Consider the following 26493-nt stretch of genomic DNA (forward strand, 5'->3'; position numbering starts at 1 on the left):
GGGTTGTTGAGGGGGACGGGGGGGTGGTTGAGGGGGACGGGGGGGGTGGTTAGGGGGACGGGGCGGTGGTTAGGGGGACGGGGGGGGTGGTTAGGGGGACGGGGGGGGTGGTGGTTGAGGGGACGGTGGGGGTGGTTGAGGGGACGGGTGGTGGTTGAGGGGGACGGGGGGGGGGTGGTTGAGGGGGACGGGGGGGGGGGGGTGGTTGAGGGGGACGGGGGGGGGGTGGTTGAGGGGGACGGGGGGGGTGGTTGAGGGGGGGTGGGGGAGTGGTTGAAGGGGACGGGGGATGGGGTGGTTGAGGGGGATGGGGAGTGTTGAGTGCGAGGGGGATAGGGGGGGTCGAGTGCGAGGGGATCTTGGTTTCGGGCAATGCTCAGCACAACATCGAAGGCCGAAGGGCCTGTTCTGTTCTATGTTCTATTTCCTGCCACTCAACTAATTCTGGATCAAATATGCCGAATTCCTTGAATCCCATGAGTTCTTACCTTCACTATCAGTCTCTCCTGTGGGACCTTATCAAAAGTCTTGAAGTGCAAGTAGACCATATCCTTTTTTTCCCCTCATCTACACGCCTGGTCACCTCTTCGAAAAATTCAATCAAGTTGGTCAATCATGACCTCCCCTTAACACAACCATCTTGACTCTTCTTGATAAATCCCTGCCTCTTGAAATGCAGGTCTCTCAGAATTGCTTCCAACAGTTTTCCCACCACTGCTTAGACTGACTGGTCTGTAGTTTCCTGGTTTATCCCTTCCTCCCTTCTTGAATAATAGTACCATATTGGCTATCCTTCAGTCCTGTAGCCAGAGAGGAACTGAAAATTATTGCCAGCGTCCCTGCTATTTCCTCCCTGGTCTTGCTCAACAACCTGCGATACATTTCATCTGGCCTGGATATTGGTCTACCTTTAAGCCTGCCAGACCACTCAGAACCTCCTCCATGTCTATGTTGATCTCTTTAATTTCATCTCAGCCCTCCTCCCTGATTTCTATATCTATGCCACCGCTCTCACGAGTGAATACCGTCACAAAGTATTCTTTTAGAACCCTACCTACATCTTCCGATCCACATACAAACTACCACTGTGGTCCTTAATGGGCCCTATTTCCATAGTTATCCATTTACCCTTAATATACCTTTTGTGAGGGCCACAAAGAATCCAGCACGAGTTTTAAGGATACAAAGTAATAACATTTATTTACAATAACTTTATATATATTATATATAGCAGCAGCAACTTCCCTTGCTGCACACTCCTTCCTGCTGGTTCCAAACTGGCCAGCTGTTTTTATACATGGAGTTTACTAATGGTTTCTCCACCCCCCTCATTGGGGAAGCTCATACTCCCACAGGATTGTGGGATTGTCATTAGTCCCCAGCCAATGGTAAGCAGGCAGGTTATAACAATACCTGTAAAGCAGCTTCGGCATTTACTTTATTTTACCTGCCAGTATTCTTTCATGTCCCCTTTTTGTTCTCCTAATTTCTTTTCTAAGTTCCCTTTTGCTCATTCTATACGCCTCTAGGGCTTCTGCTGGTTAAAACATCCCTCCCCCCAAAGTCCAAGGAATCCACCGAAGACCCTAGCGAAGGAGGGCGTCGGACTTGTTTTGCCGCAGGCCGGACACCATTTGCACGCGGCGCTGGATCAGGCGGCGTGTAACGAGACGGAGACCGGCGCTTCCATGATGAATGGCGTAATGGTTCTACATCCACGGCCCGTGGACCCGAGGATTCCCCCTCTGATGCGTCCTGTGTCTCCACCTCGGAGTCAGAGTCCGCTGCCTCTGTCAGCTCAGCGTCTCTATCTCCGCGCGGTTCTGTAACGACCTGCGCAGGCTTTGAGTGAGGCACCAGAGGAAGATTGTGAGGACTACCTTCCATTGTCTCTGGTCTCTGCGGCTGTAGAAATGAGCTCCGAGGCGGGAAACGTGGTCTACATGTTTGCGCTGGAGATGACCCTGGGCTTGCACCTGGTAAGATATAGGGCCAGTTTGGCGAAAGATTATGCCAGGAACCCACTGGGCACCACCAGCAAAATTCCGAACGAACACTGGGTCACCAGGCACAAACTGCCGAATCGGCCGATGCAGAGAAAAACCCTGTCCCCGCCGTTCTTGTGTGCGGCGTACTTTTGCGCCAATGTCCGGGAAAACCATACTAAGGCGGGTGCGAAGTCTCCGGCCCATTAGGAGTTCTGCGGGAGCTACCCCAGTCACCGCATGGGGGGTGATCCTATACGAAAACAAAAAGCGAGCCAGTCTCGTGTCCATTGATCCGGAAGACTGCTTCTTTAGGCCTCGTTTGAATGTCAGCACTGCGCTCTGCCAACCCATTTGAAGCCGGGTGGTATGGGGCAGTGCGGATATGGCGTATGCCGATCATCTTCATGAACCACGCAAACTCCTCACTCGTGAATGGAGTGCCGTTATCCGTGACCAGCACCTCGGGGAGGCCATGCGTACTAAAAGACAAACGCATCTTCTCAATTGTTGCGCAGGACGTTGTGCCCAGCATCTTATGCACCTCTAGCCATTTAGACTGGGCGTCGATTAATAGAAGGAACATGGATCTTTGAAAAGGGCCTGCGAAATCTGCATGCAAGCGTGCTCTGGCCATTCCCAGTGATGTAGGGGCGCGGCCGGCAGAAGCTTCTGATGCTCCTGGCAAATGGAGCAGTTTTGGGCCACCTTCTCAATGTCGGTGTCGAGGCCTGGCCATCAGACATAACTCCGGGCCAACATTTTCATTTTGGTCACACCTGGATGCCCATTGTGCAAGTCTCTTAGTATCAGCTCTTGTCCTTTTTCCGGGACAATCACACGCATCCCCCACAAGAGGATGCCGTCTTCCACGCTGAATTCTGAAAGCTTGGAGGAAAATGCCCGCAACTTGCCTGGGAGCTGTCTATGCTGCCCACCATACAGGACTATGTGCCGAACCTTTGACAGGACTGGCTCCGTCTGGGTGCCGTGACAGGCAAGGTGTCCATAAAATTTAGGGTTGCAACCACCTCACCGGTCGTGGGGGTTGACATGGGGCCGGTCGATAAAGGCAATCGGCTCAGTGCGTCGGCATTCGCTATCTGCGTTCCTGGTTTGTGCTCCAGAGAATACTCGTATGCAGCAAGCAACAAAGCCCAGCGCTGGATCCGTGCGGAAGCAATGGGCGGTATTGGCTTATCCTCTCTGAAAAGTCCCAGCAGAGGCTTATGATCAGTCACGATAGTGAAATGGCGGCCATACACATACTGGTGGAAGCGTTTCACCGCAAAAACCACTGCCAGGCCCTCCTTCTCGATCTGCGCGTACTTTTTCTCCGCTGCAGTCAATGTGCGGGAGGCGAAAGCTATTGGCCGCTCGGCCCCGTTCTCCATCTTGTGGGACAAGGCGGCCCCAATACCATACGGGGATGCATCACATGTGACGAGCAAAGGCTTTCCAGGATCATAGTGGGTTAGTAACCCAGACGACGACAATTGTTGCTTTACCTGCCGGAAAGCGGTTTCTTGCGGCTGACCCCAAACCCAGGTGTGATTTTTCTTTAGCAGAAGGTGCAATGGGGCCAGCGTAGTTGCCAGATTGAGGAGGAACTTCCCGTAATAGTTTACGAGACCGAGAAAAAAAACGAAGATGCGAAGTGTCAGTCGGGACGGGGGCCTGTTGAATCGCACGCACCGTCTCTGCGACGGGGTGCAAACCTTCGCGGTCCACCCGATAACCTAGGTAGACTACTTCCTTTGCCTGAAATACGCATTTTGTGCGACGTAAACGGACTCCAGCCTCCGTAAAGCGTATAAGGACAGCCTCCAGATTTTCCAAATGTTCCTGCTCCGACGTCCCTGTAATCAAAACGTCATCTAAGTAGACAGCGACACGCGGTAAACCCCTCAAAATGCCCTCCATAACACGTTGAAAAATAGCGCAGGCAGAGGATACTCCAAAGGCCAACCGTGTATATTGATACAGGCCCCGGGGTGTATTAATCAATACATATGGTCGGGAGGCAGGGTCCAGCTCCAACTGTAGGTAGGCGTGATTCATATCTAATTTTGTGAACGAGAGTCCGCCTGCAAGCTTTGCGTAGAGATCCTCTATGCGAGGCATTGGATATCGGTCGAGTCGGGAAGCCGTATTCACTGTAAGTTTATAGTCGCCGCACAAGCGAACTGTGGCATCTGGCTTCATTACAGATACAATTGGTGCTGCCCAGTCAGTGAAACGGACGGGCCTGATAATACCTAAAGTTTCCAAACGAGTGAGCTCCCCTTCTACCTTCTCGAGCAAGGCTTAAGGCACCGGGCGTGCCCGGAAATAGCGCGGCGTGGCTCCTAGTTCGACTTGGATACGGGCTACGGCCTCTTTTATTTTTCCCAAACCGGGCGGAATACATCTGGGTATCGTCCTAGCACCTCAGTCAACCCTCCAGAAACTGTTTGAAGGATATGCTGCCATTGCAACCGCGAATGGTGCAACCAGTCCCGACCCAACAGGCTGGGCCCATGGCCGCGCACCACGATAAGTGGGAAACGCCCCTCCTGGCATCCATAAACAACAGGGGTCATTGTAGTTCCTGCAATATCCAGTAGTTCCCCTGTGTAGGTGGCCAACCTGGCCTGTGAGTCGGTTAATGTAAGGGTCTGTATACCCTGCTTGATGCGGTCGAATGTCCTCTGGGCGATCACGGAGACCGCTGCGCCAGTGTCCAACTCCATCTCAAGTGGGTGACCATTGATCCGTACTGTCACCTTAATGGGGGCCACACGGGGAGCTGCCACACAATGCAGCTGCAGGCAGTCATCCTCCGTCTCCACTTCCTCAGGAGCAGTCGCCGCAGGTTCAGCCACATGGAAGGTACGGCCCCTGGGCTGGTCCCAGTTTCGGTCGGAACGATGGCGCCTCTGGCGCCCCCAGGACCGGCGTCCGCAACGGGGTCAGCGCCTACAAGTCTGACACGGACATGGCTCCTCATCCATTGGTTCTGGAGAAGGCTCCCTTCGGGGAGGAATGTCCTACGGCCACTGGCGTCGATCCGGACGTCGCCTCGCCCAAGGTACCGCAGGAGTGTGGGGGGAAGTTTTCGGACGGAAGGTGTTGCGCCCCAAGGCATGCACCTCCATTCCCTGTAGCTCCTGCACTCCTCGTTCTGCGCTCTCTCGGAACAATACTATTTGAATGGCCTGTTGAAAAGTCAATGTTGGCTCAGCTAACAACTTTCTCTGGGTGGCCGCATTGTTAATACCGCAAACCAAACGGTCGCGTAACATTTCTGACAAGGTCTCACCATAGTCACAGTACTCCGCAATCCTGCGTAGCCTGGATAGAAAGTCGGCAAGGGATTCTCCTGGGGTCCTCTCAGCAGTATTAAACCGGTAACGCTGGACTATCATGGACGGGGTTGGGTTATAATGTTGCCCCACTAAATTCACAAGTTCATCAAACGTTTTGGTGTTCGGCGCAGCTGGGTACGCAAGGCTCCTAATCACCCCAAACGTATGCGGGCCGCAGGCGGTGAGCAATATGACCACCTGGCGCTCTTTTTCGGTGATATTGTTTGCCCGGAAATAGTAACGCATCCGTTGTGCGTACTGGTTCCAGCTTTCCAGCACAGCATCAAAAACATCCAAACGTCCGTATAGAGGCATGGTATAATAGAAAACTTCCAACCTGTATCCAACAAAAATCCAGGGAGGTGGCTTCAGCAGTGTAGACAGCTATTCACTTTAACCCTCGTCGCCAGTTTTGTGAGGGCCACAAAGAATCCAGCACGAGTTTTAAGGATACAAAGTAATAACATTTATATATATCTAACAGCAGCAGCAACTTCCCTTGCTGCACACTCCTTGCTGCTGGTTCCAAACTGGCCAGCTTTATTTATACATGGAGTTTACTTATGGTTTCTCCGCCCCCCTCATTGGGGAAGCTCATACTCCCACAGGATTGTGGGACTGTCATTAGTCCCCAGCCAATGGTAAGCAGGCAGGTTATAACAATACCTGTAAAGCAGCTTCGGCATTTACTTTATTTTACCTGCCAGTATTCTTTTATGTCCCCTTTTTGTTCTCCTAATTTCTTTTCTAAGTTCCCTTTTGCACATTCTATACACCTCTAGGGCTTCTGCTGTTTTGAGCCCTCGATATCTGCCATAAGCCTCCCTTTTTTCCTTATCCAATACTGTATATCCCTCGATATGCAGGGTTCACTGCATTTGTTGGACCCACCCTTTTTCTTGATTGGAACATGTTGGCTCTGCACTCTCCTATTTCCTACTTGAATGCATCCCACTGCTCTGTCGCAGATTTACTCAAATGTGTCAGCTTCCATCCACTCTGGCCAAATCATATCTGATCTTATTAAAATCAGCCTTCCCCCAGTTTAGAACTTTGATCTTGGGTGCATCCTTGCCCTTCCCCATAACAATCTTGAATCTAACAGTGTTATGATCGCTGCTGCAAAATGCTCCCCCACTGATACTTCAACAACTTTGTTACCCGAATAGATTAGGCGGCAACAGTGGGAGATGGAGGGATGGGTTACGCACTAAATTATGTTTACATTTGTATTTGTATCATTTATTGTTATAAAACCATAAATACCTCAATAAAATGTTTGTTTAAAAAAACTTGTTACCTTAAATTAAATCCAGGACCACTCCCTCTCTTGTGGGTCCTTCTACGTATTGGTTTAAAAGGTTCGCCTGGATGTATTTTAAGAATTTTGCTCCCTCTAAACTTTTTACACTTTGGTTACCTAAGTTAATGTTGGAGAAGTTGAAATCCCCCATTGTCACTATCTTATTACTGTTACACTTCGCCTGAATATCTGATCTTCTATTTTTCCTCAGACTGTTAGGGGACCTATAGAACTCTCCCAGCAATGTGATTGCTCCTTTTTGGTTTTTAAGTTCTATCCTTGTGGTTTCAATTGAAGAGCCTTCTAAGATGTCGTCCCTCCTTACTGCTGCAATTGATTCATAATAATAATAATCTTTATTGTCACAAGTAGGCTTACATTAACACTGTAAGGAGGTTACTGTGAAAATCCCCCAATGGCCACACTCCAGCACCTGTTCGGGAACACTGAAGGGGAATTCAGAATGTCTAAATTACCTAACAGCACGTCTTTCGGGACAAAACTGGAGCACCTGGAGGAAACCCACGCAGACATGGGGAGAATGTGCAGACTCCGCACAGACTCCTTGTGGCTTAACTGGTCTATGCCTTCCTGGCTCACGTGATGTCTCTTCTAATTTCGGCTGTGCATCTATCCCTGCTGAACCTTCTCTCAGGACCCCAGCCCCTTGTCAAGTTAGTTTAAACCCTCAACAGCACTAGCAAACCCCCTGCAAGAACACTGGTCCCATTTCGGTTCAGGTGCCCTGTATAGATCCCCCCCGACACACAAACAGTCCCAATGTCCCAGAATTTTAAAGCCCTCCCCTTCTGCAATAATTTCTCCAGCCACGCATTCATCTGGACTAACCTCCTATTTCTATACTCACTAGCACGTGGCACCGACGTAATCTAGAGATTACGTCTAGGTCCTGTTTTTTTAATCTACTTCCTAGCTCCCTGCTTGCAGGACATCATTTGGCCGATGTAGTTGGTAGCAATGTGTCACACAATATCTGCCTGTTTGCCATCTCCACTTCATTACGCCCTGCTGCCATTCAGTGAGTTAGGACATGTGCAAAGTTTTGGATGCCCTCAAGTGTACGGAAGGTAGAATGTGAGAGGTCAGCCAAGACTGTGTTTGAATAGTCAAACTTAGATAGATAACAAAGGCATGATGAGGGTTCTCACATCATGAGCGAAGGGATGTAGTCAGGAGACATAATAGGCAGTCTTAGTGATAGCATGGTTTTGAAGTCGCCAAGTCAAATATCACACCAAGGTCATACGCAGTCTGGTTCAGCCTCAAACATTTGCCAGGGACAGCGATGGAGTCAGTGTTAAGGGAGTGTTTGTGGCAGGAAAGAAAGGCTACAGCTTCACAATATGTAATTGGGTGAAAATTTCTGCTCACCCACTAACAGATGCAGTCCAACAATTTAGAGACAATGGAGGGATTGGGAGAAGTGGTGGAGAGATAGAGCTGGGTGCCATCAATATACATGTGCAAACTGATTTGTTTCAGATGGTGTCGCCCAGGGGAAGTCGGTCAATGAGAATTAAAAACAGGGCAAGGACAGATCTTTGCGAGATACCAAAAGTACCCGTACAGGAGAGGGAAGAGCAGCCATTGTAAGTGATTCTCTGACTAAAATTAGATATTTAAGAATGAAATCTGGCAAATGCAGGTCCACCCAGCTGGGCACAGTAAAGAGTTCTCAGACAGGTAAAGAAGGACGAGGAGGGGTATTTTACCTTTGTCATATAGGATGTCATTTGTGAAACTGATGAGGGCCATTTCAGTACTGCAGCAGGAAAAGAAAATAATTGGAGGGATTCAAACATGGAACTTTGGGTAAGAAGAGCACAGATTTGGAGACAAGAACACATTCGAGGATTGAGAGAAAACAAAGTCAGAGATGGTGTGGCAGTTTGCAAGGATGGAAAGGTCAAGGGTTGATTTTTTGAGAAGGGGCGAGAACATATGCCTCCATTTTCTGGTGCAGCTATGAATGAAAATTATGTATTTTAGGAAACTGCCACTGAACCCTGCTTACCTTTATGTGTCGGTTCATTGCAGTTGACTGAGCAGCTCTCACTAGCCCTTCCAACTCGGCACCACTGAAATTCTTGGTCTCTTGGGCAAGTTCGAGAACATCAACATCATCGCTCAGCAGATTGTGCTCTCGCATTCTTGCTGTGTGAATATTCAGAATTTGCACTCTCCCCTTCTCATCTGGCAAGCCTGGGGAGCAAAGAGAATAGCAAAAATGACTGACATATCAAGTACTATCAAAATTTATTGCAGCTTGAACATCTACCAATACATTAATAATTTATCATGCTTCTTTTTGGAACAATAGCTTTCTCCAAGAGAACTGATGAAAACAAAGGTGGCATCATGTCAAGAACCCAGTGGACTTGGTAAAATGCTATCAAGTGAAACCTGCAGTGGATAAGCACCTTCGGTCCAACGAACCAATTTTCTGGAATTGTCCAGAGGGTAACTATTAAGGTCATAAAGGTTAAACATTATATGGCTGTGTTTGTAAGCAGAATATCACAAATAATATACAATAGACAGATTAAAGACTTCCTTAAAAGTCAAAGGGGCTATATATAATTTTCCCATAGGTGGACTGCACCAAAGAAAACCAACGTGTTTTTCTTATTCGTAAATGAGATGTGGTTGTCGCTGGCTGGCCAGCATTTATTGCCCATCCCTGAGGCATTGGTCTGAGAATTGAGGCCATCTACAACTAGTACATGGGACACAGTGCCTTGCCTGTGTAAAATGCAATCTCGGAGAATCTGCCTCTTGGTCCTCAGGAGTAGATCAATATTGGACATGGTTGATATGGTGGAGAACCTTCACAATGTACTATGAGGGGCCAAAATGTTTCAGGACATGGCCATAGGTTTTGGTCCAGTGCTAGTTACAAAATTACTGAAACCCTGAAACTCTGGGCTGACCATTTTCTCTTATCCATCTATATTTTCTCTTATCCAATCCCGACTTGGGTCACTGTCTGTGCGGAGTTTGCACGTTCTCCCAGTGTCTGCGTGGGTTTCCTCCGGGTGCTCCAGTTACATCCCGCAGTCCAAAGATGTGGTTAGGTGGATTGGCCATGCTAAATTGCCCTTAGTCCAAAAAATGATAAGTGGGGGTTACTGGGTTACGGGAATAGGGTAGATACGTGGGCTTCAGTAGGGTGCTCTTTGTAAGAGCCGGAGCAGACTCGATGGGCCAAATGGCCTCCTTCTGCACTGTAAATTCTATGATAATTCCCTATTTCTTACATTGTTTATCAAGTGAAAGAACTTTCAGTCAGACAAGGAAATTCGCAGCATTGACTCGGGTGATCAGGCGGCCTTCAGAACTGTTCAACACATTAGCTATTTTTGATACTGAATCGTCTTAGCAGCTTTTGAAATATGCTGATATTTAGGGACATAGGAATTAGGAGCAGCAGGTAATTCAGCCCTTCATGCCTGCTCCGCCATTCAATCAGAAAGATCGTGGCTGATCTCCTCCTGGTCTCAAATCCACCTCCATGCCTGTTCCCCATATCCCTTTAACCCGTTTTTAAAAAAAAAAAATCAGAAATATATCCATCTCCTTCTTGAAACCATTTAATGATTCAGACTCCACTGCACTATGGAGCAGCAAGTTCCACAAATTCACCACCCTCTGCAAGTAGCAATTCCTCCTCATCTCAGTTTTAAATCTATCGCCTCTCAACCTATATCTGTGACCTCACGGCGTCGAGGTCCCAGGTTCGATCCCGGCTCTGGGTCACTGTCCGTGTGGAGTTTGCACACTCTCCCAGTGTTTGTGTGGGTTTCGCCTCCTTTGGCCACCTAAAATGGCTGATTCCCTATTAATTTGACCAAAACCCGATTTAAAATGGCTAACCGAAAAGGCTGATGGGAAAAGCAGGCAACAGGACACAAACGGACAGCTGCAGACAGAATAGCGTATTCGGCTCTGGGGAAGTCGGCCCAGATCGATACTCAAGATTATTAGCAGCACATCAACCCAGACATCTGCAGTTTAATCGGCTATCCCCAGGAACAATTGCAACATATTAGCAATTGAATGCCGGGCCAGACCTGTCGGCGCCTCCAGTGGCCGAAACAAAGACAGGTGAACGACCAACCCCCGATCGAGGAATCGCCCCGTTATTGGATATATCGAACCCAGTGATTAGGAACAAGTCCAATCACTTGGGACTCAGGGTCAAGGGCCGCCCCAAGAGGCGGGAAGCCCCGGGACCCTATAAAGTGAGGGGCCAAGTTCAGATCTCTCTCTCTCTCCCTTCTTCGCCTGCTCGCAACCTTCGCAAGAACATCAACCAGAAAGCGTAAGTTTGACTCCAGCGATCGCTACCCGATAGAGACTCCTAGCCATCGACCCGTATCAGCCTTTTGAATCCCGCGGGCCAGATCCGATTCGATAAGCCATTCGTTTCCCTGACCTGGTGGGCCCTTCCTAAAGTTAAGTATTGGCCAGTAGTGGTAGGTTCCTATATAGAGAGTAGCATTATTGTGTAAGCATTACTTGTTGTATATAATAAATGACCGTTGATTTCAATCTTACTAAGCGGTGTGCTGACTTATTAATCACAACTCGAGCTTGAACCACGTGGTGGTATCAGAAAGATACCTGGCGACTCATGAGCAAAGGTGACATAATCAGAGGTAATAAACTAAGGCTAATAAGAGCAACACTCCACAACTCAACGATGTGCAGGCTAGGTGGATTGGCCACGCTAAATTGCCCCTTAATTGGAAAAAATGAATTGGGTACTCTAAATTTTAAAAATAAATAAATAAATAAATATGGAATACTGACACTGGAATAAGGACAGCCCATCAAGTGGGGGGAAAGCTGCTGCATGGCGTGTGAAAATTCCTGCATCTGGAGTTTCTTAATCTTTAATCAGCAAAATAATGGCGAGCACAGCCATGGAACCAAATAAGGTTCATACTTCAGAACATAATAGGCATGGGGAAAGTATCATACACCATCAAACAGCTAATTATGGTGTCCCAACAAATTATCAGGGAAGCTCAACAGATTGTTATTGAGTAGGGGCATCAGGAAACATTGGAGAATAGATGGTTAAATGCAGACGAGAAACAGGTCAGACATGATTTACTTGAATGACAGAATGGGCTCATGGGGCTGAAAGTCCTATTTCTATTCCCACCAGCACTGGCAGAAGTCCTGACTTGCGGCATTAACCCAACAATTTCTGAGACAATAATAGATCAGTTTGCACATGAAAGATTTGGTTGTCCATTCAACCAGTTAATTTCTGGGTACACAAAAAAAGGTATAAAGAACCTTTCCGATGTGCAGAGAAATACAGGAGAAATATGATGTACAGGAGGGGCTGGTTTAGCACAGTGGGCTAAACAGCTGGCTTGTAAAGCAGAACAAGACCAGCAGCGCGGGTTCAATTCCTGTACCAGCCTCCCCGAACAGGCGTCGGAATGTGGCGACTAGGGGCTTTTCACAGTAACTGTATTTGAAGCCTACTTATGACAATATGCATTTTCATGTAGAGAGAAATCTTCCTGACTAACTTCAGGAGAAAAATTTAAATGTTTTAATGCCAACAGTCCAACTTCCAATTGACCCATGAATCTATTCAAAAACAGCTGATTAAACATGAGCGAACTTGAAGATTGTGCATTGAATAAGCATGGCTTGGCTATAGTCACACTACATTTCCTCCTCCCTCTACTGTACAACCTGCTGTATGTCAGCAATAAACCTGCTTCTCTCATGTTCATTTTGGGCTGCAACTTAAAAACTTGATCTTAATCCTGAACTTCAATTTTTAAAAAATCATGCTCTGCTTTCAGATAACTTTAAGTTGTGCATAATCAGAAAAAGGAGAAGAGGCCACAAGGGACCAGACCGGTAAGCTGTGTCCCGGGGGAGGAAAGGTGTGAGAGAGGAGCCGGGGCCGGAGAGAGTCGCGCCCCACCCCCCCGAACGGAGCTAACACATCGGAGCGCGGGTCTGCGACTGGGCACGACCGAGCCACAACCCCCCCACCCACCACGCACGAGGCTGCGAAACGCTGGGCAGGAGGAGTGGCGGCCCGAGCCAGCAACGTGTACCGACCCGACCCCCCCCCCCCCCCCCCCCCCCCCCCCCCCCGCCCCCAGGCGGCAACGACCACGAGGCAGGCGGCATGGGGGACTCCTGCCCGACCAGAAGCCAAGCCTCTCTCTCTCACTCTCTGGTCCCTGGGTGTGAGGAGGAGAAAAATCTTTTTGGTGGGGGGAAAAAAAAAAAAAAAACTTTGAAAAGAAAACTGTTAAAGGGACAGTTTTTTTCAAAAAATAACCAACCTTACTTGAAAAGTCTTTTTAGAAGGGGGGGGGGAAAGAGAAAAAAGGGGGGGAAAAGGAGGGGGGAAAAAAGAGGGGGAGGGGGGGAAAAATTCCAGAAGGGGGCCAAAGCAGAGGGATAAAGGGCACCAAAAGCAAACGGGGCAATACTCGAGCCCGCTCAGACGAGCTAATCGACGCACGAAACGGCGGAATGGAAGCCTCGCCGCAACAAAATGAACTGGCAGGCAGGAACATCGTCCCCCTGGGCCAGAGGGGAACTGGAAGGCAGCCTTTGCCGAGGCGTTGAGGAAACACCAGCAGGAAAGCAAGGCAGGGACCAAAGCAGACATAGAGCCTTTGCCGAGGCGTTGAGGGAACACCATAGCAGTACAGCAGCAATGGCCAAGCCCTGGCGGAGGTGCAGATCGCCGTGGGCAGAGCAGAGAAGAAACTGGAAGCCTAAGAGGCGACCCTTAAGGAGCTGGAAAAAGCCGTGACTGACATGAGCGACCAGATCACGGCCCTGGAGAAAGAGGTGGCAAGACTGGGCACAACGCAGGGGAGCCTGAAGGGCAGGGTGGACGACCAGGAAAACCGCTCAAGACGACAAAATGTCAGGATAGTGGGTCTACCAGAGAGGATCGAGGGTAGAAACTCCATGGCCTACGTGGCCGAGATGCTGGGCAACTTAGTGGGAGGGAAACCTTCCCCAACCCACCAGAAATGGACAGAGCACACCGGTCGCTGAGCCCGAAGCCCAGGGCGGGGAAACACCCGAGGGCAGTTACAGATAAACTGCAACAGTACAAAGACAGGGAAACAATCCTGCGCTGGGCCAGGCAAAACAGAACTTGCAAATGGGAAGGACACTTCATTAGGGTTTACGAGGACATTGGGGCTGACCTCGCCAGGGGACAGGCCAAATTCAATAAAGCGAAAGCAGCCTTCATAAGAACAGTGTGCGTTGCGAAACTCTGGGCCACATACCAAGAAAGAGTATTTCTTCACATCCCCCGCCGACGCAAACAAGTTTATCGAGGAACACGGGCTGGAAAACCAACAGCGAGGGTAGAAATATGGGGCCCCTGGCAAGGGGCAACAACACACAGGCGGGGGGAGGAGGGGGTGGGGAGAGACAACACCAGGCCCCCCCACCCCCACCATGGCAAGCGCACCCTGAACAAAAAGCAAACCGCTACCCGAGGAACCGCCATAGGTAGGAAACAAGGCCCCAGCACGAGGGTACAAGAGTAGCGGAGAAGGGAGAGCAAACGAAGGGAGCGCAGGATGGGGGCAGAGCGGGCAGAAAAACACAGAGGCTGGGCAGGGGAGAAGCGAGACAGTAACTCCTAGAAGGTTGTCACCGCACAAGCAAGAAAGCTAGCACCGGGGACATGCAAAAAGGCAGGGCCGCAGCGCGCCCCCAACAGGGGGGACAGCCCCAGGCAGAGGGGGGGGACCACTCAACAGAGGCAGGAGGGCAAACGGGGCTAGGAGCAGGGGAAAGAGGGACAAAGGAGGGATATACGGGAGAGGGGGAGGAAAGGGAGAGACCGGGGGTGGGGGCCACAGGAAGGGAGGGAACAGAGGGGGGGTGGGGGGCAGAACACAGGGACAGAGGGACAAACAAGGCTAGAAAAGGAACAGAAATAGGGCTACAAAGTGCCACAACCAAGGGCTCGGAACAAGGAATCGCTGCAAGCATCCACCCAGTGCGGTCTCTGGGCGAAGCGAGACTCCAGAGTGCAGGGGGCTACCCGCGTGGTGGTCGCAAAGCAGGTGGCCATGCCGGGGGCCCCCTGGACGAAGGGAAACCCTGGAGCACAGGGGCCCGACTGCATGGAGAGAGCAGTGACAGCGGCCATCCTGGACAGCCCCCTAACAAGGGGGATCCCCGGAGGGCAGGGGCGCGTCCATCAGGTAAATATGGTTAATCCCACAGGAGCGAGGGTACAGAAGCCCCCCACCAGGATAGTCACCTGGAACGTAAGGGATTCAACAGCCCAGTGAAAAGATCCAGAGTCTTCACCCACCTAAGAAACATGAAGGCAGACATAATCTTCCTCCAAGAGACACACCCGAGAGAGCAGGACCGACTGGGGTAAGAAAGAGCTGGGTGGGACAGAGCTACCATTCCTGTTATGGGACGAGGGCCAGGGAGGGTGGCAATACAAATCAGCAAATGGACGATGTTTCGGGCGACAAAGATGGTTACGGATCCGGGGGGGGGGGGGGGGGGGGGGGGGGAGACACATCATGGTCAGCGGGGCCCTGGATGGGGCACCGGTAGTACTAGTTAACGTGTATACGCCCAACACAAACTTATTGGGGATTATCCCAAAACTGGGGGGTAAAATTGATACATGGTCAAATATGAGGTTTATTTTGGGGCTGGGAGGGAAGGTGGGATCAGTTTACTTTCTGCCAATACCTGCTTGAAATTTTACATAGTACTTATATTTTACGCTGCTAGTGTAAAGGGAAATCTTCAAGTCATTTTTAATTTTGCATGTAGTGATTTCACCAATACATCTTCATATTTTTTGATTCCACATGTGCTGATATCCACAGAGTATGTTTTTTTTATTTCGTTTAACTTGGGACAAAGTGGTGCATTTTGAAGTTTAAAATTCGACACTGGGTAGAAATCAGAATTTTTTTTATTTGGGGGAGGGGGCACTAATATCTTGTACATTTCCAAAAATTCATCACTCCCTAATACAAATGGATGATTCATTCATTGTAGAAGATATCCAGCGATTGCATAGGTTATGAATCATGGGAAAGCCATCAAAATCATGGGGGCTGGCAAAATTTAACAGTACTGATTTAATGATGTAAGGACCTTGGATGTGTAAATTGTCCAGTTATGAAGCCGGATCTCTCGCAATGCTGTCAATGGGAAAGAAATATTGTACCTGTTCCAGAGTTATTACAGATTTCACATTCGCTTCTCCCTCTGAAATTGCCCTTGCCTCAATCCTTTTCATTTTGTGGAACAGCCAGTGTTCCTTTGTAACTAGTTAAGTAGGTGCTAACAACATATTTGTAAGCAAGAGATGCTGGTCATCACTGCTCCCATCCCACCTCAGTCCCTTCATTGTGGCTTATGATCCTTTCATTGCACCCTGTGATCAGTAATTCACTTAAGAAAAAAATAATATTCTTGTCTGAACAGCATTTCCTTGACCTACCACAAAGTATTACCACAAAGATCGGCTAGCATAGACACAGGATTCATTGACGTCACCACACAGTAAATGCAGGCATGCCCAAAGTCACAAGATGACTGATCGCCTTTCAAAAGAAGCAATATTTAGTTATTTCATGGGATATGGTCATCACTTTCAGTTATTGCCCATCCTTAATTGCCCTCGAGGTGGTGGTGGTGAGCAGCCACCTTGAATCGCTGCAGTCTGTGGTGAAGTAAGATCACCAATAGTGCTGATAGGGAGGGAGTTCCAGGGTTTTGACCCAGTTACAGGTATTAGTCAAAAGGGGGACATTAGCACTGTGTGAAATGATTGCATATGAATTTTTGACCAAGCCACTTGTTGCTCTTTTTAACCTTAGTCTATTTGCTCTGTTTCCGTCACCTTTGCTCATGAGTCGCCAGGTATCTTTATGATACCGCCACGTGGTTCAAGTTCAGGTTATGATTAATAACACAGCACACCGCTTAGTAAGGATTAAAACAACGGTCATTTATTATATACAGCAAGCAATATTAATACCCTAATACTACTTTCTATATAATAAGCCTATCACTACTGGCCGATACTTAACTTAGGAAGAGCCCACCAGATCAGGGAAACGAATGGCTTGTCCAATCAAATCTGGCCCGTGGGATTCAAAAGGCTGCTACAGGTCGGTGGCTAGGTGTCTCTACCGGATAGCGATCGTTGGATTCAAACTTACTGCTGCCGGTGGCTGGTCTTGCGAAGGTCTCGAGCAGGCGAAGATGAGAGAGAGAGAGATCTGAACTTGGACCTTCACTTTTATAGGGCCCAGGAGCTTCCCGCCTCCCGGGGCGGCCCTTGACCCTGAGTCCCAAGTGATTGGATTCTGTCCCCAATCTCTGGGGTCGATGTGTCCAATGGTGAGGCGATTCCTCGATCGGGGGGTGGTCGCTCTCCTGTCTTTGTTTCGGCCACTGCAGGCGCCGACAGGTCTGGCCCGGTATTCAATTGCTAATATGTTGCAATTGTTCCCGGGGATAGCCGATTTAACTGTGGATGTCTGAGTAGATTAGGTGCAAACAGTCCTGAATGCAACTGCGGATACCTGGGTTGATGGGCTGTTGATAGCCCTGAGTATCGATCTGGGCTACGTTCCCCGAGCTGAAGCTGCAAACCTGTCTGCAGCTGCCTGCTTGTGTCTTTTTGGCTGCTTTTCCCAGCAGTCTTTCGGGTTAGCCGTTTTAAACTGGGTTTTGGCCAGATTAATCGGAACGCAGCCATTTTACATGGCTACACACTGCTGCCTCATGGCGCTGAGGACCCAGGTTCAATCCCGGCCCCGGGTCACTGTCCGTGTGGAGTTTGCACATTCTCCCCATGTCTGTGTGGGTCTCACCCCCACAACTCAAAAGATGTGCAGGCTAGGTGGATTGGCCACGCTAAATTTGATTTGATTTATTTGATTTGATTTATTGTCACATGTACCGAAGTACAGTGAAAAGTATTTTTCTGCGGCTGAGGGAATGTACACAGTACGTACATAGTAGACAAAAGAATAATCAACAGAGAACAAATGGTACATTGACAAACAGTGATTGGTTACAGTGCGGAACAAGGGGCCAAACAAAGCAAATACATGAGCAAGAGCAGAATAGGGCATCGTGAATAGTGTTCTTACAGGGAACAGGTCAGTCCAAGGGGGGAGTCGTTGAGGAGTCTTGTAGCTGTGGGGAAGAAGCTGTTCCTATGTCTGGATATGTGGGTCTTGATACTTCTGTACTTTCTGCCTGATGGAAGGGTCTGGAAGGAGGCAATGCCTGGGTGGGAGGGATCTCTGATAATGCTGTCTGCCTTCCTGAGGCAGGGGGAGGTGTATACAGAATCTATATGGGGGTGGCAAGCTTTTGTGATGCGTTGGGCAGAGTTCATCTCACTCTGCAGTTTCTTGTGATCTTGGACCGAGCAGTTGCCATACCAGGCTGTGATGCATCCAGATAGGATGCTCTCTATCGCACATCTGTTGAAGTTTGAGAGAGTCGATGCAGACATGCCAAATTTCTTTATCTTCTGTAGGAAGTAGAGACATTGTGGGGCTTTCTTGACTGTTGCATCAACGTGAGTGGACCAGGACAGACAGTTGGTGATGGTAACCCCCAGGAACTTAAAGCTATCGACCATCTCCACTTCGGAGCCATTGATGCAGATGGGAGTGTGTGTCGTGCTACGCTTCCTGAAGTCGATGATCAGTTCCTTGGTTCTTTCCAACATTTAGAGAGAGGTTGCTTTCGGTGCACCATGCAACCAAGTGATTTATCTCCCTCCTGTAGTCTGATTCGTCGTTGTTTGAGATATGGCCCACCACAGTCGTATCATCTGCAAGCTTATAGATTGAGTTGCAGTTAAATCTTGCCACACAGTAATGTGTGTATAGGGAGTGCAGTAGAGGACTGAGCACACATCCTTTTGGGGCTCCGGTGTGGAGGACTATTGTGGAGGAGGTGCTGTTGCCTATCCTGACAGATTGCGGTCTGTTGATGAGGAAATTGCCCCTTAATTCGGGGAAAATAATTGAGTACTCTAAATTTATATTTTAAAAATGAAGGAAAGGAAAATGAATTTTTGACCAAGCAAACCTCAATTTAAGAACTTAGCAAGCAGCAATGTCTTCATCAATGTTGCACTACTCTGTTATGACAGTGTCAGCCTGCATTATGTGCTCAAACCAGAGCCTACTAACCCAAGTAATAGTGTTACCAGTCAAGTTGAGACGTTGTAAAATAGAGGTTTAGGTGTGCCAAAAGAATATTCATGTCCGACGGCGGGCGGGAGGCGGCCGCACAATGGAGGGCTCCCGGTCGGCAACGGCATTTTCGGGGCTTTAAGCCCGGTCCCAGGGTCCGCGGAGGCGGCAGAAGAAGGGAGAAGGCACGGAGGAGGCACAGTGGAGACACAGGAGGAAAAAAGGAACAAAGAAAAATGTCAAGGGTGAGCAAGAAAACGGCCGGAAAAAAAACAGCTGGAGGTCTGTCGGGGAGTGGAAAGGTCACCGCGGGGTCACCAGGAAAAATGGAGGCTGGAGCACTGCTTACGGCTGAAGAAATTACTACGGTGATGGCTGCGGAATTTGAAAAGCAGTTGGCGCAGATTGCGAAATGCATGGAGACGGTGAGGAAGGAGATGAGGGAGGTTTTGAGTGTGCTGGTGGAGGAGGCGGTTTCCCCGGTGAGGACGGAGGTGGCAAGCGCAGTGGCGGAGGTGCGATAGCAAGGGGAGGCGCTGAAGGAAGTGGAGGAGACGTTATTGCAGCACGGTGATCAATTTGCCTCGATGGGGAAAGAGATGCGGAAGGTGATGGATACTAACAAGAATCTGCGAGGAAAAATGGAAGACCTGGAAAACAGATCCAGGCGACAGAATTTGAGGATTGTGGGGCTGCCCGAAGGAGTTGAAGGACCGAAGCCACGATGCTGACAAAATTATTGGGGGAGGGGGAGGATCCCTCCCGATATGAACTGGATCGGGCTCATCGGTCGTGGATGCCTATGCCAAAGGCGAGTGAGCCGCCAAGGGCAGTGACTCTGTGCTTCCGTAGGTACAGGGTGAAGGAGAAGGTCCTGAGCTGGGCTCAGCAGAAGCAGGTGGTGCAGTGGGCTGGAGCTGGTATACGTGTATACCAGGACTTTACGGTGGAGCTGGCAAGGAGGCGGGCTGCCTTCAACCGGGTGAAGAGGGCACTGTACATTAGCACGGTGCGGTGCGGCATTGTATATCCAGTGAAGCTGAGGGTGACTTACAAGCTCAGGGACTTTTATTTTGGAACGGCGGAAGCAGCGGAGGAGTTTGCGAAAGCAGAAGGACTGTGGCAGAACTGACAAATTGAGGAATGGCCATGTGCCGATGTAACCTCATGACTGTATTTTCTTCTTTTTTGTATCACTACACGCGGGTGTAGAGATTAAAGGAGCCAATGTGGTATATATTTGGACAAGGGAAGGGACGGGACTTTCACTCGAAATGAGAGTTCTTTGGGGTGTAGGTGGATATGCGGGGTTTGTGTGCTAAAAGGGGATCTTTGGGCTTTCCTAGGGCCGGGCAAGTGGGAAAGGGACCCGGGCGGGGGCCTCCACGCTGGCCGGTTTAAGCCGGCCAGTGAACGGGAGTGAGGTGGGGGGAGGGGCTGCGGCCATCGGAGCCTGACAGAACAGGGTCCGAGTGGTCTAGCCGGGGTGGAAAGTTGGGGGGAAGGAACCGAGGTTGGGAGGAGTTTTACAGGAGGCAGTGGGCAGGAGGAGCTGAAGACCTGCGGTTGGGGGGGTGGGGGGGGCGGAGAGCTGTGTAAGATTAAGGGTGACTACGGGTAATCCCCGATTCCTTTTTGCCATTTGTTTATGTAAACATGCGGGTTGAGGTTTGGGGGTTGGCGGGTAGATGGGATCGTTGTTATTATGGGGACTGACATATCTTGCTGATTATTGTTTCTTGTTGATGGATATAAATGTGGGAGAAAATGTGAAGAAGGAGGAGAATTAAAAACAAATTTAAAATTAAAAAAAAAAGAATATTCATGTCCAATTGGACTAAAGCATACTTTGGAAACTACTAAAATTGCAACTTAATCATGGAGTTGAACTTATTTCAAGCTTTTCACATGCTCAGCTAGGGTCTGCTGTAATTAGCTTCCGCAAAGTATCTCCAGAATAATGCAGCCATAGACTTCAAAAGCTATTATGCAACATACATCTCAGGTTTTACTATTTCATCCATCTTGTTCGCTGAGATATTTATGACGGGGGAAGAGGATTCATGGAGGGGCAGAGGAGAATGAAGTGAACATTGCAAAACTTGTTTGTAGGTATACATTCAACATCCGAAAGGTAACCTTTGCAGCTTAGTCGCACATCTTTAGCCAACAAAAACATTGCGAGAATATTAAACTTGCTAAAAGTGAACTTCCTATGCCAGGAAGTGTTTGGCACCGAAGATGAGTAAAATCAAAGAGCAGCTAAAAATAACTCATTAAAAAGAAACAGTATCCTTTTGTTAACTGGCGCACATGAACACAACATTTTGTTAAGTTATTAAATGACACTATTGCCTCAATCTGAAGCAGTAATATGCAAAAGGTCACTCATTCATTGCTCCATTGGGCACAAAGATTCAAAGTTTGAGCAGGAAAAACTACATGCAACTCAGTTGCAAAGATTATTTTTCAGGTGCAGCATGTAAAGCTACAAACAAGTCTTCAAAGGTTCACCTCTTTGCCTTCTACTAATTCCACTCCAATGTCCCCAGAAAAAAGGAGATTTGGCTTTTAAAATCGTCGTGAGTAGCAAATTCCTTTGCTCCATTTCATGAGTTGGGCACAGTTAGCAACTAAGAATGGGGAGGTGCAATTTATTTTTAAAACCAAGTTGGAAAATAAATGAAGGGTATTTTTGACAGGTTCTACTTGCTGTTAGCAAGTGCAAGGTGTACTGTATGTAGTGCACTGTCATCTCACGGGGCTCCACAATGGCAGTAGAATAAGGCGAAACTGGCCCAATGTGCTCACAGCAGGGACGATGGTTCTGCAACGACACAAGATGTCCTTCACAGAATAGATTGCTCCAACAACGTTTGCAAAAGCTGGAGGACTTTGAATAAGTAGCTGAACATCATTTTGAGAGCTGTTTTAAAACCGCTATTGGCCCCCTAAACAATTGATGGAGGCATTTCGACGATGATGAGATTAAAAACCTTCTGCTGGTGGGACATAGCTTACCAATTTCCATTTTGACTTCTAATCGGCCAGGCCGCAGGAGAGCGTCATCAATCAAGTCTGGTCGGTTTGTCATGCCTAGAAAGTATTATAAGGCTTAAGGTTAAAATGACTTTCAGACAAAAGGTGAATGCAAAACCTATCAAACAATTTTTATAGTAGTAGTCACTCAGTGAGAACTAATTTTACGGCAGAGGGCACATTAGCTGTATTTATTAGAATTTGGCCGTAAATTGGCATCAAAATCAATTTGGTTCCTTATTTGTTCTTGGAGCATATCTGGCATTGACCACTGATAATTTCCCTTGAAAAGTTGCTGAGCCATATTCTCGAATTGCTACAATCCATTTGGTGCAGGTACACCCACAGTGCTGTTAAGGAGGGAATTCCAGGATTTTGATCTAGAAACCGAATGGTGGCACAGTAGTTAGCCCTGTGCCAGGGACCCGTGTTCAATTCCAACCTTGGGTGACTGTGTGGAGTTTGTATATTCCCCCAGTGTCGGTATGGGTTTCCTTCAGATGCTCCAGCTTTCTTCCACAGCCCAAAGATGTGCAGGTTAGACATTGGCCATGCTAAATTGTCCTTTACGGTCCAAAGGTTAGGCGGGGTTATGGGGTTACAGGGGTGGAGGGGGGCTAGTGTCATGGGAGTGTCCCTTTAAGAAAGGTCTTATCACATGGCTTCAGCGGTGTCATTTTTCTGGCTGGAGCTGAGCTGTGAGGTTTGTTTTAGAACATAGAACAGTACAGCACAGTACAGGCCCTTCAGCCCAAGATGTTGTGCCGACCATTTATCCTAATCTAAGATCAACCTAACCTACACCCCTTCAATTTACTGCTGTCCATGTTCCTGTCTAAGAGTCGCTTAAATGTCCCTAATGACTCTGACTCCACCACCTCTGCTGGCAGTGCATTCCACACAACCACCACTCTGTGTAAAGAACCTACCACTGACATCTCCCCTATACCTTCCTCCAATCACCTTAAAATTATGTCCCCTCGTGACAGCCATTTCTACCCTGGGGAAAAGTCTCTGGCTATCCACTCTATCCATGCCTCTCATCACCTTGTACACCTCTATCAAGTCACCTCTCTGCCTTCTTCACTCCAGTGAGAAAAGTCCTAGCTCCCTCAACCTTTCTTCATAAGGCATGCCCTCCAGTCCAGGCAGCATCCTGGTAAATCTCCTCTGTACCCTCTCCAAAGCATCCACATCCTCCCTATAATGAGCGACCAGAACTGGACACAATATTCCAAGTGTGGTCTAACTAGAGTTTTATAAAGCTGCAGCAAAACCTCGCGGCCAACACACCATACGCCTTCTTAACAACCCTATCAACCTGGGTGGCAACTTTGAGGGATCTATGTACGTGGACCCCAAGATCCCTCTGTTCCTCCACACTTCCAAGAATCCTGCCTTTAACCCTGTTTCCAGCATTCAAATTCGACCTTCCAAAATGAATCACTTCACATTTATCAAGGTTGAACTCCATCTGCCACTCTCAGCCCAGCTCTGCATACTGTCAATGTCCTGCTGTAACCTGCAACAATCCTCAACACTATATACAACTCCCCCAACCTTCGTGTCATCGGCAAACTTACTAACCCATCCTTCCACTCCCTCATCCAAGTCATTTATAAAAAACGACAAAGAGCAGAGGTCCCAGAACAGATCCTTGCGAGACACCACTGGTCACCGACCTCCAGGTGGAATACTTTCCATCCAATACCACTCGCTGTCTTCTTTCGGCCAGCCAATTCTGTATCCAGACAGCCAAATTTCCCTGTATTCCATGCCCCCTAACTTTCTGAATGAGCCTACCATGGGGAACCTTATCAAATGCCTTACTGAAATCCATATACACCACATCCACTGCCCGACCTTCAGCTATGTGTCTCGTCACAATCTAAAAGAATTCAATGAGGCTTGTGAGGCACGACATGCCCCTCACGAAGCCATGCTGACTATCTTTAATCAAACTATGTTTTTATAAATAATCATAACTCCTATCTCTCAGAATCCTTTCCAATATTTTGCTCACCACAGATGTAAGACTGATGGATCTTTAATTCCCTGGGATTTCCCTATTCCCTTTCTTGAACAGGGGAACAACATTTGCCTCCCTCCAATCATCCGGTACTCCTCCAGTGGAGACGCAAAGATCATCACCAACGGCGCAGCAATCTCTTCCCTCGCTTTCCGTAGTAGAATCATAGAATCATAGAAGTTTACAGCATGGAAACAGGCCCTTCGGCCCAACCAGTCCATGCCGCCCAGTTTTTACCATTAAGCTAGTCCCAGTTGCCCGCACTTGGCCCATAACCCTCTATACCCATCTTACCCATGTAACTATCTAAATGCTTTTTAAAAGACACAATTGTACCCTCCTCTACTACTACCTCTGGCAGCACATTCCAGACACTCACTACCCTCGGAGTGAAGAAATTGCCCCTCTGGGCCCTTCTGAATCTCTCCCCTCTCACCTTAAACCTATGCCCTCTAGTTTTAGACTCCCCTACCTTTGGGAAAAGATGTTGGCTATCTACCTTATCTATGCCCCTCATTATTTTATAGACCTCTATAAGATCACCCCTAAGCCTCCAACGCTCCAGGGAAAAAAGTCCCAGTCTATCCAGCCTCTCCTTATAACTCAAACCATCAAGTCCCGGTAACATCCTAGTAAATCTTTTCTGCGCTCTTTCTAGTTTAATAATATCCTTTCTATAATAGGGTGACCAGAACTGCACACAGTATTCCAAGGGTGGCCGTACCAATGTCTTGTACAACTTCAACAAGACGTCCCAACTCCTATATTCAATGTTCTGACCAATGAAACCAAGCATGCCGAATGCCTTCTTCACCACCCTGTCCACCTGCGACTCCACCTTCAAGGAGCTATGAACCTGTACTCCTAGATCTCTTTGTTCTATAACTCTCCCCAACGCCATACCATTAACTGAGTAGGTCCTGGCCTGATTCGATCTGCCAAAATGCATCACCTCACATTTATCTAAATTAAACTCCATCTGCCATTCATCGGCCCACTGGCCTAATTGATCAAGATCCCGTTGCAATCCTAGATAACCTTCTTCACTATCCATTGGGTAACCTTGGGTATATCCCATATCTATCCTGATGCTTTTCAAAATTTCCAGCACATCCTCCTTAATATTAACCTGTTTGAGTCTATTAACCTGGTTCACACTGTTCTCATGAGAAACAAGGTCCCTCTCTCTGGTGAATACTGAAGCAAAGTATTAATTTAAGCCTCCCCATCACCCCAGACTCGAGGCACAAGTTCCCTCCACTATCCCTGATCGGCCCTACTCTCACTCTGATCATCCTCTTATTTCTTACATAAATGTAGAACGCCTTGGGGTTTTCCCTAATCCTTCCCACCAGGCTTTTTCATGCCCCGTTCTAGCTCTCTTCAGTCCATTTTTGAGTTTTTTCCTGGCTACCTTGTAACACTCTAGAGCCAGTCAGATACTTGCTTCCTCAACCTTACGTAAGCTTCCTTCTTCCTCTTGACTAGAAGCGCCACTTCTCTTGTCATCCAAGACTCCTTCACCTTACGACTCATTCCTCGTTGCCGTGGGACAAAACTATTCAGCACTCGCAGCAAGTGTTCCTTGAACAATTTCCACATTCCTGTTGTGCATTTCCCCAAGAACAATTGTTCCCACTTTATACTCCTCAGCTTCTGTCGACGAGCAGTATAATTTACCCTCCCCCAATTAAATACCTTCACATACTGTGTGTTCTTATCCCTCTCCATGACTCTGGTAAAGGTCAAGAATTTGTGGTCACTGTCACCGAAATGGTCTCCCACAGACATCTGACACCTGGCCTGGTTCGTTGCCGAGCACCAAGTCCAATATGGCCTCCCCACTAGTCGGCCTAGCTACATATTGAGTTAGGAATCCTTCCTGTACACACCTGACAAAATCTGCTCCATCCAAACCATTTGCACTAAGGAGGTTCTAGTCAATATTAGGGAAGTTGAAGTCACCCATGACAACAACTCTGTTACTTCTGCACTTTTCCAAGATCTGCCGCCCAATCTGTTCCTCTATCTCTCTGCTGCTATTTGGGGGGGGGGGGGGGGGGGGGGTCTTTCAAAAACTGCCAATAAAGTGACTGCTTCTTTTTTGTTTCTCACTTGCACCCACACTGACTCAGTAGACAAACCCTGTGTCATGTTATTCACCCTGGGGTAACACAGACTGCACCACGATGCAGTTAAATGATCAAGCATACACCAAACGTAGGCGTTGGTTCAATAAGATTTATCGAACTTCAGTAACGAAGCACACAGCTGCCTGTGGGTTGACTCTCTACTACTCGAAGTAAACTAACATTAACTATCTAGACCAGGCTAGCTCTGATCCACGTGTAGAAGGTGCTGAATGATTTGTTGTACACCCTGACTGTCACTACAGTTGTCACCAGTGGAAAGAGGCAGAGTGCTGATGCCTTGTGTTTTATAGTAGTGTTCTGTCTGGTGATAGGTAGTGTTTTGTTCTGTATGTTGATTGGCTCACCTGGGGGTCTGTCACTGCCTGCTTTGACCTCATGATGTGCATGTG

At 48.3% G+C, this 26493-nt stretch overlaps 1 protein-coding gene across 2 annotated transcripts in view; it reads right to left on the reverse strand.

Moving 5' to 3' along the window:
- LOC140398375 (vesicle-fusing ATPase) overlaps nucleotides 1–26493 on the reverse strand; it is a 405179-nt gene that overhangs the window by 226510 nt on the left and 152176 nt on the right. For both annotated transcript variants that reach the window (XM_072486990.1, XM_072486991.1), the window contains 2 exons: nucleotides 21905–21979; nucleotides 8671–8858 (listed from right to left, as the gene is read on the reverse strand). In XM_072486990.1, coding sequence (XP_072343091.1) covers nucleotides 8671–8858; nucleotides 21905–21979 — 263 coding nt within the window. The remainder of the gene's footprint in view (nucleotides 1–8670; nucleotides 8859–21904; nucleotides 21980–26493) is intronic.

This window comes from Scyliorhinus torazame, chromosome 21 (genome assembly GCF_047496885.1).
Source record: "Scyliorhinus torazame isolate Kashiwa2021f chromosome 21, sScyTor2.1, whole genome shotgun sequence".
NCBI lineage: Eukaryota > Metazoa > Chordata > Chondrichthyes > Carcharhiniformes > Scyliorhinidae > Scyliorhinus > Scyliorhinus torazame.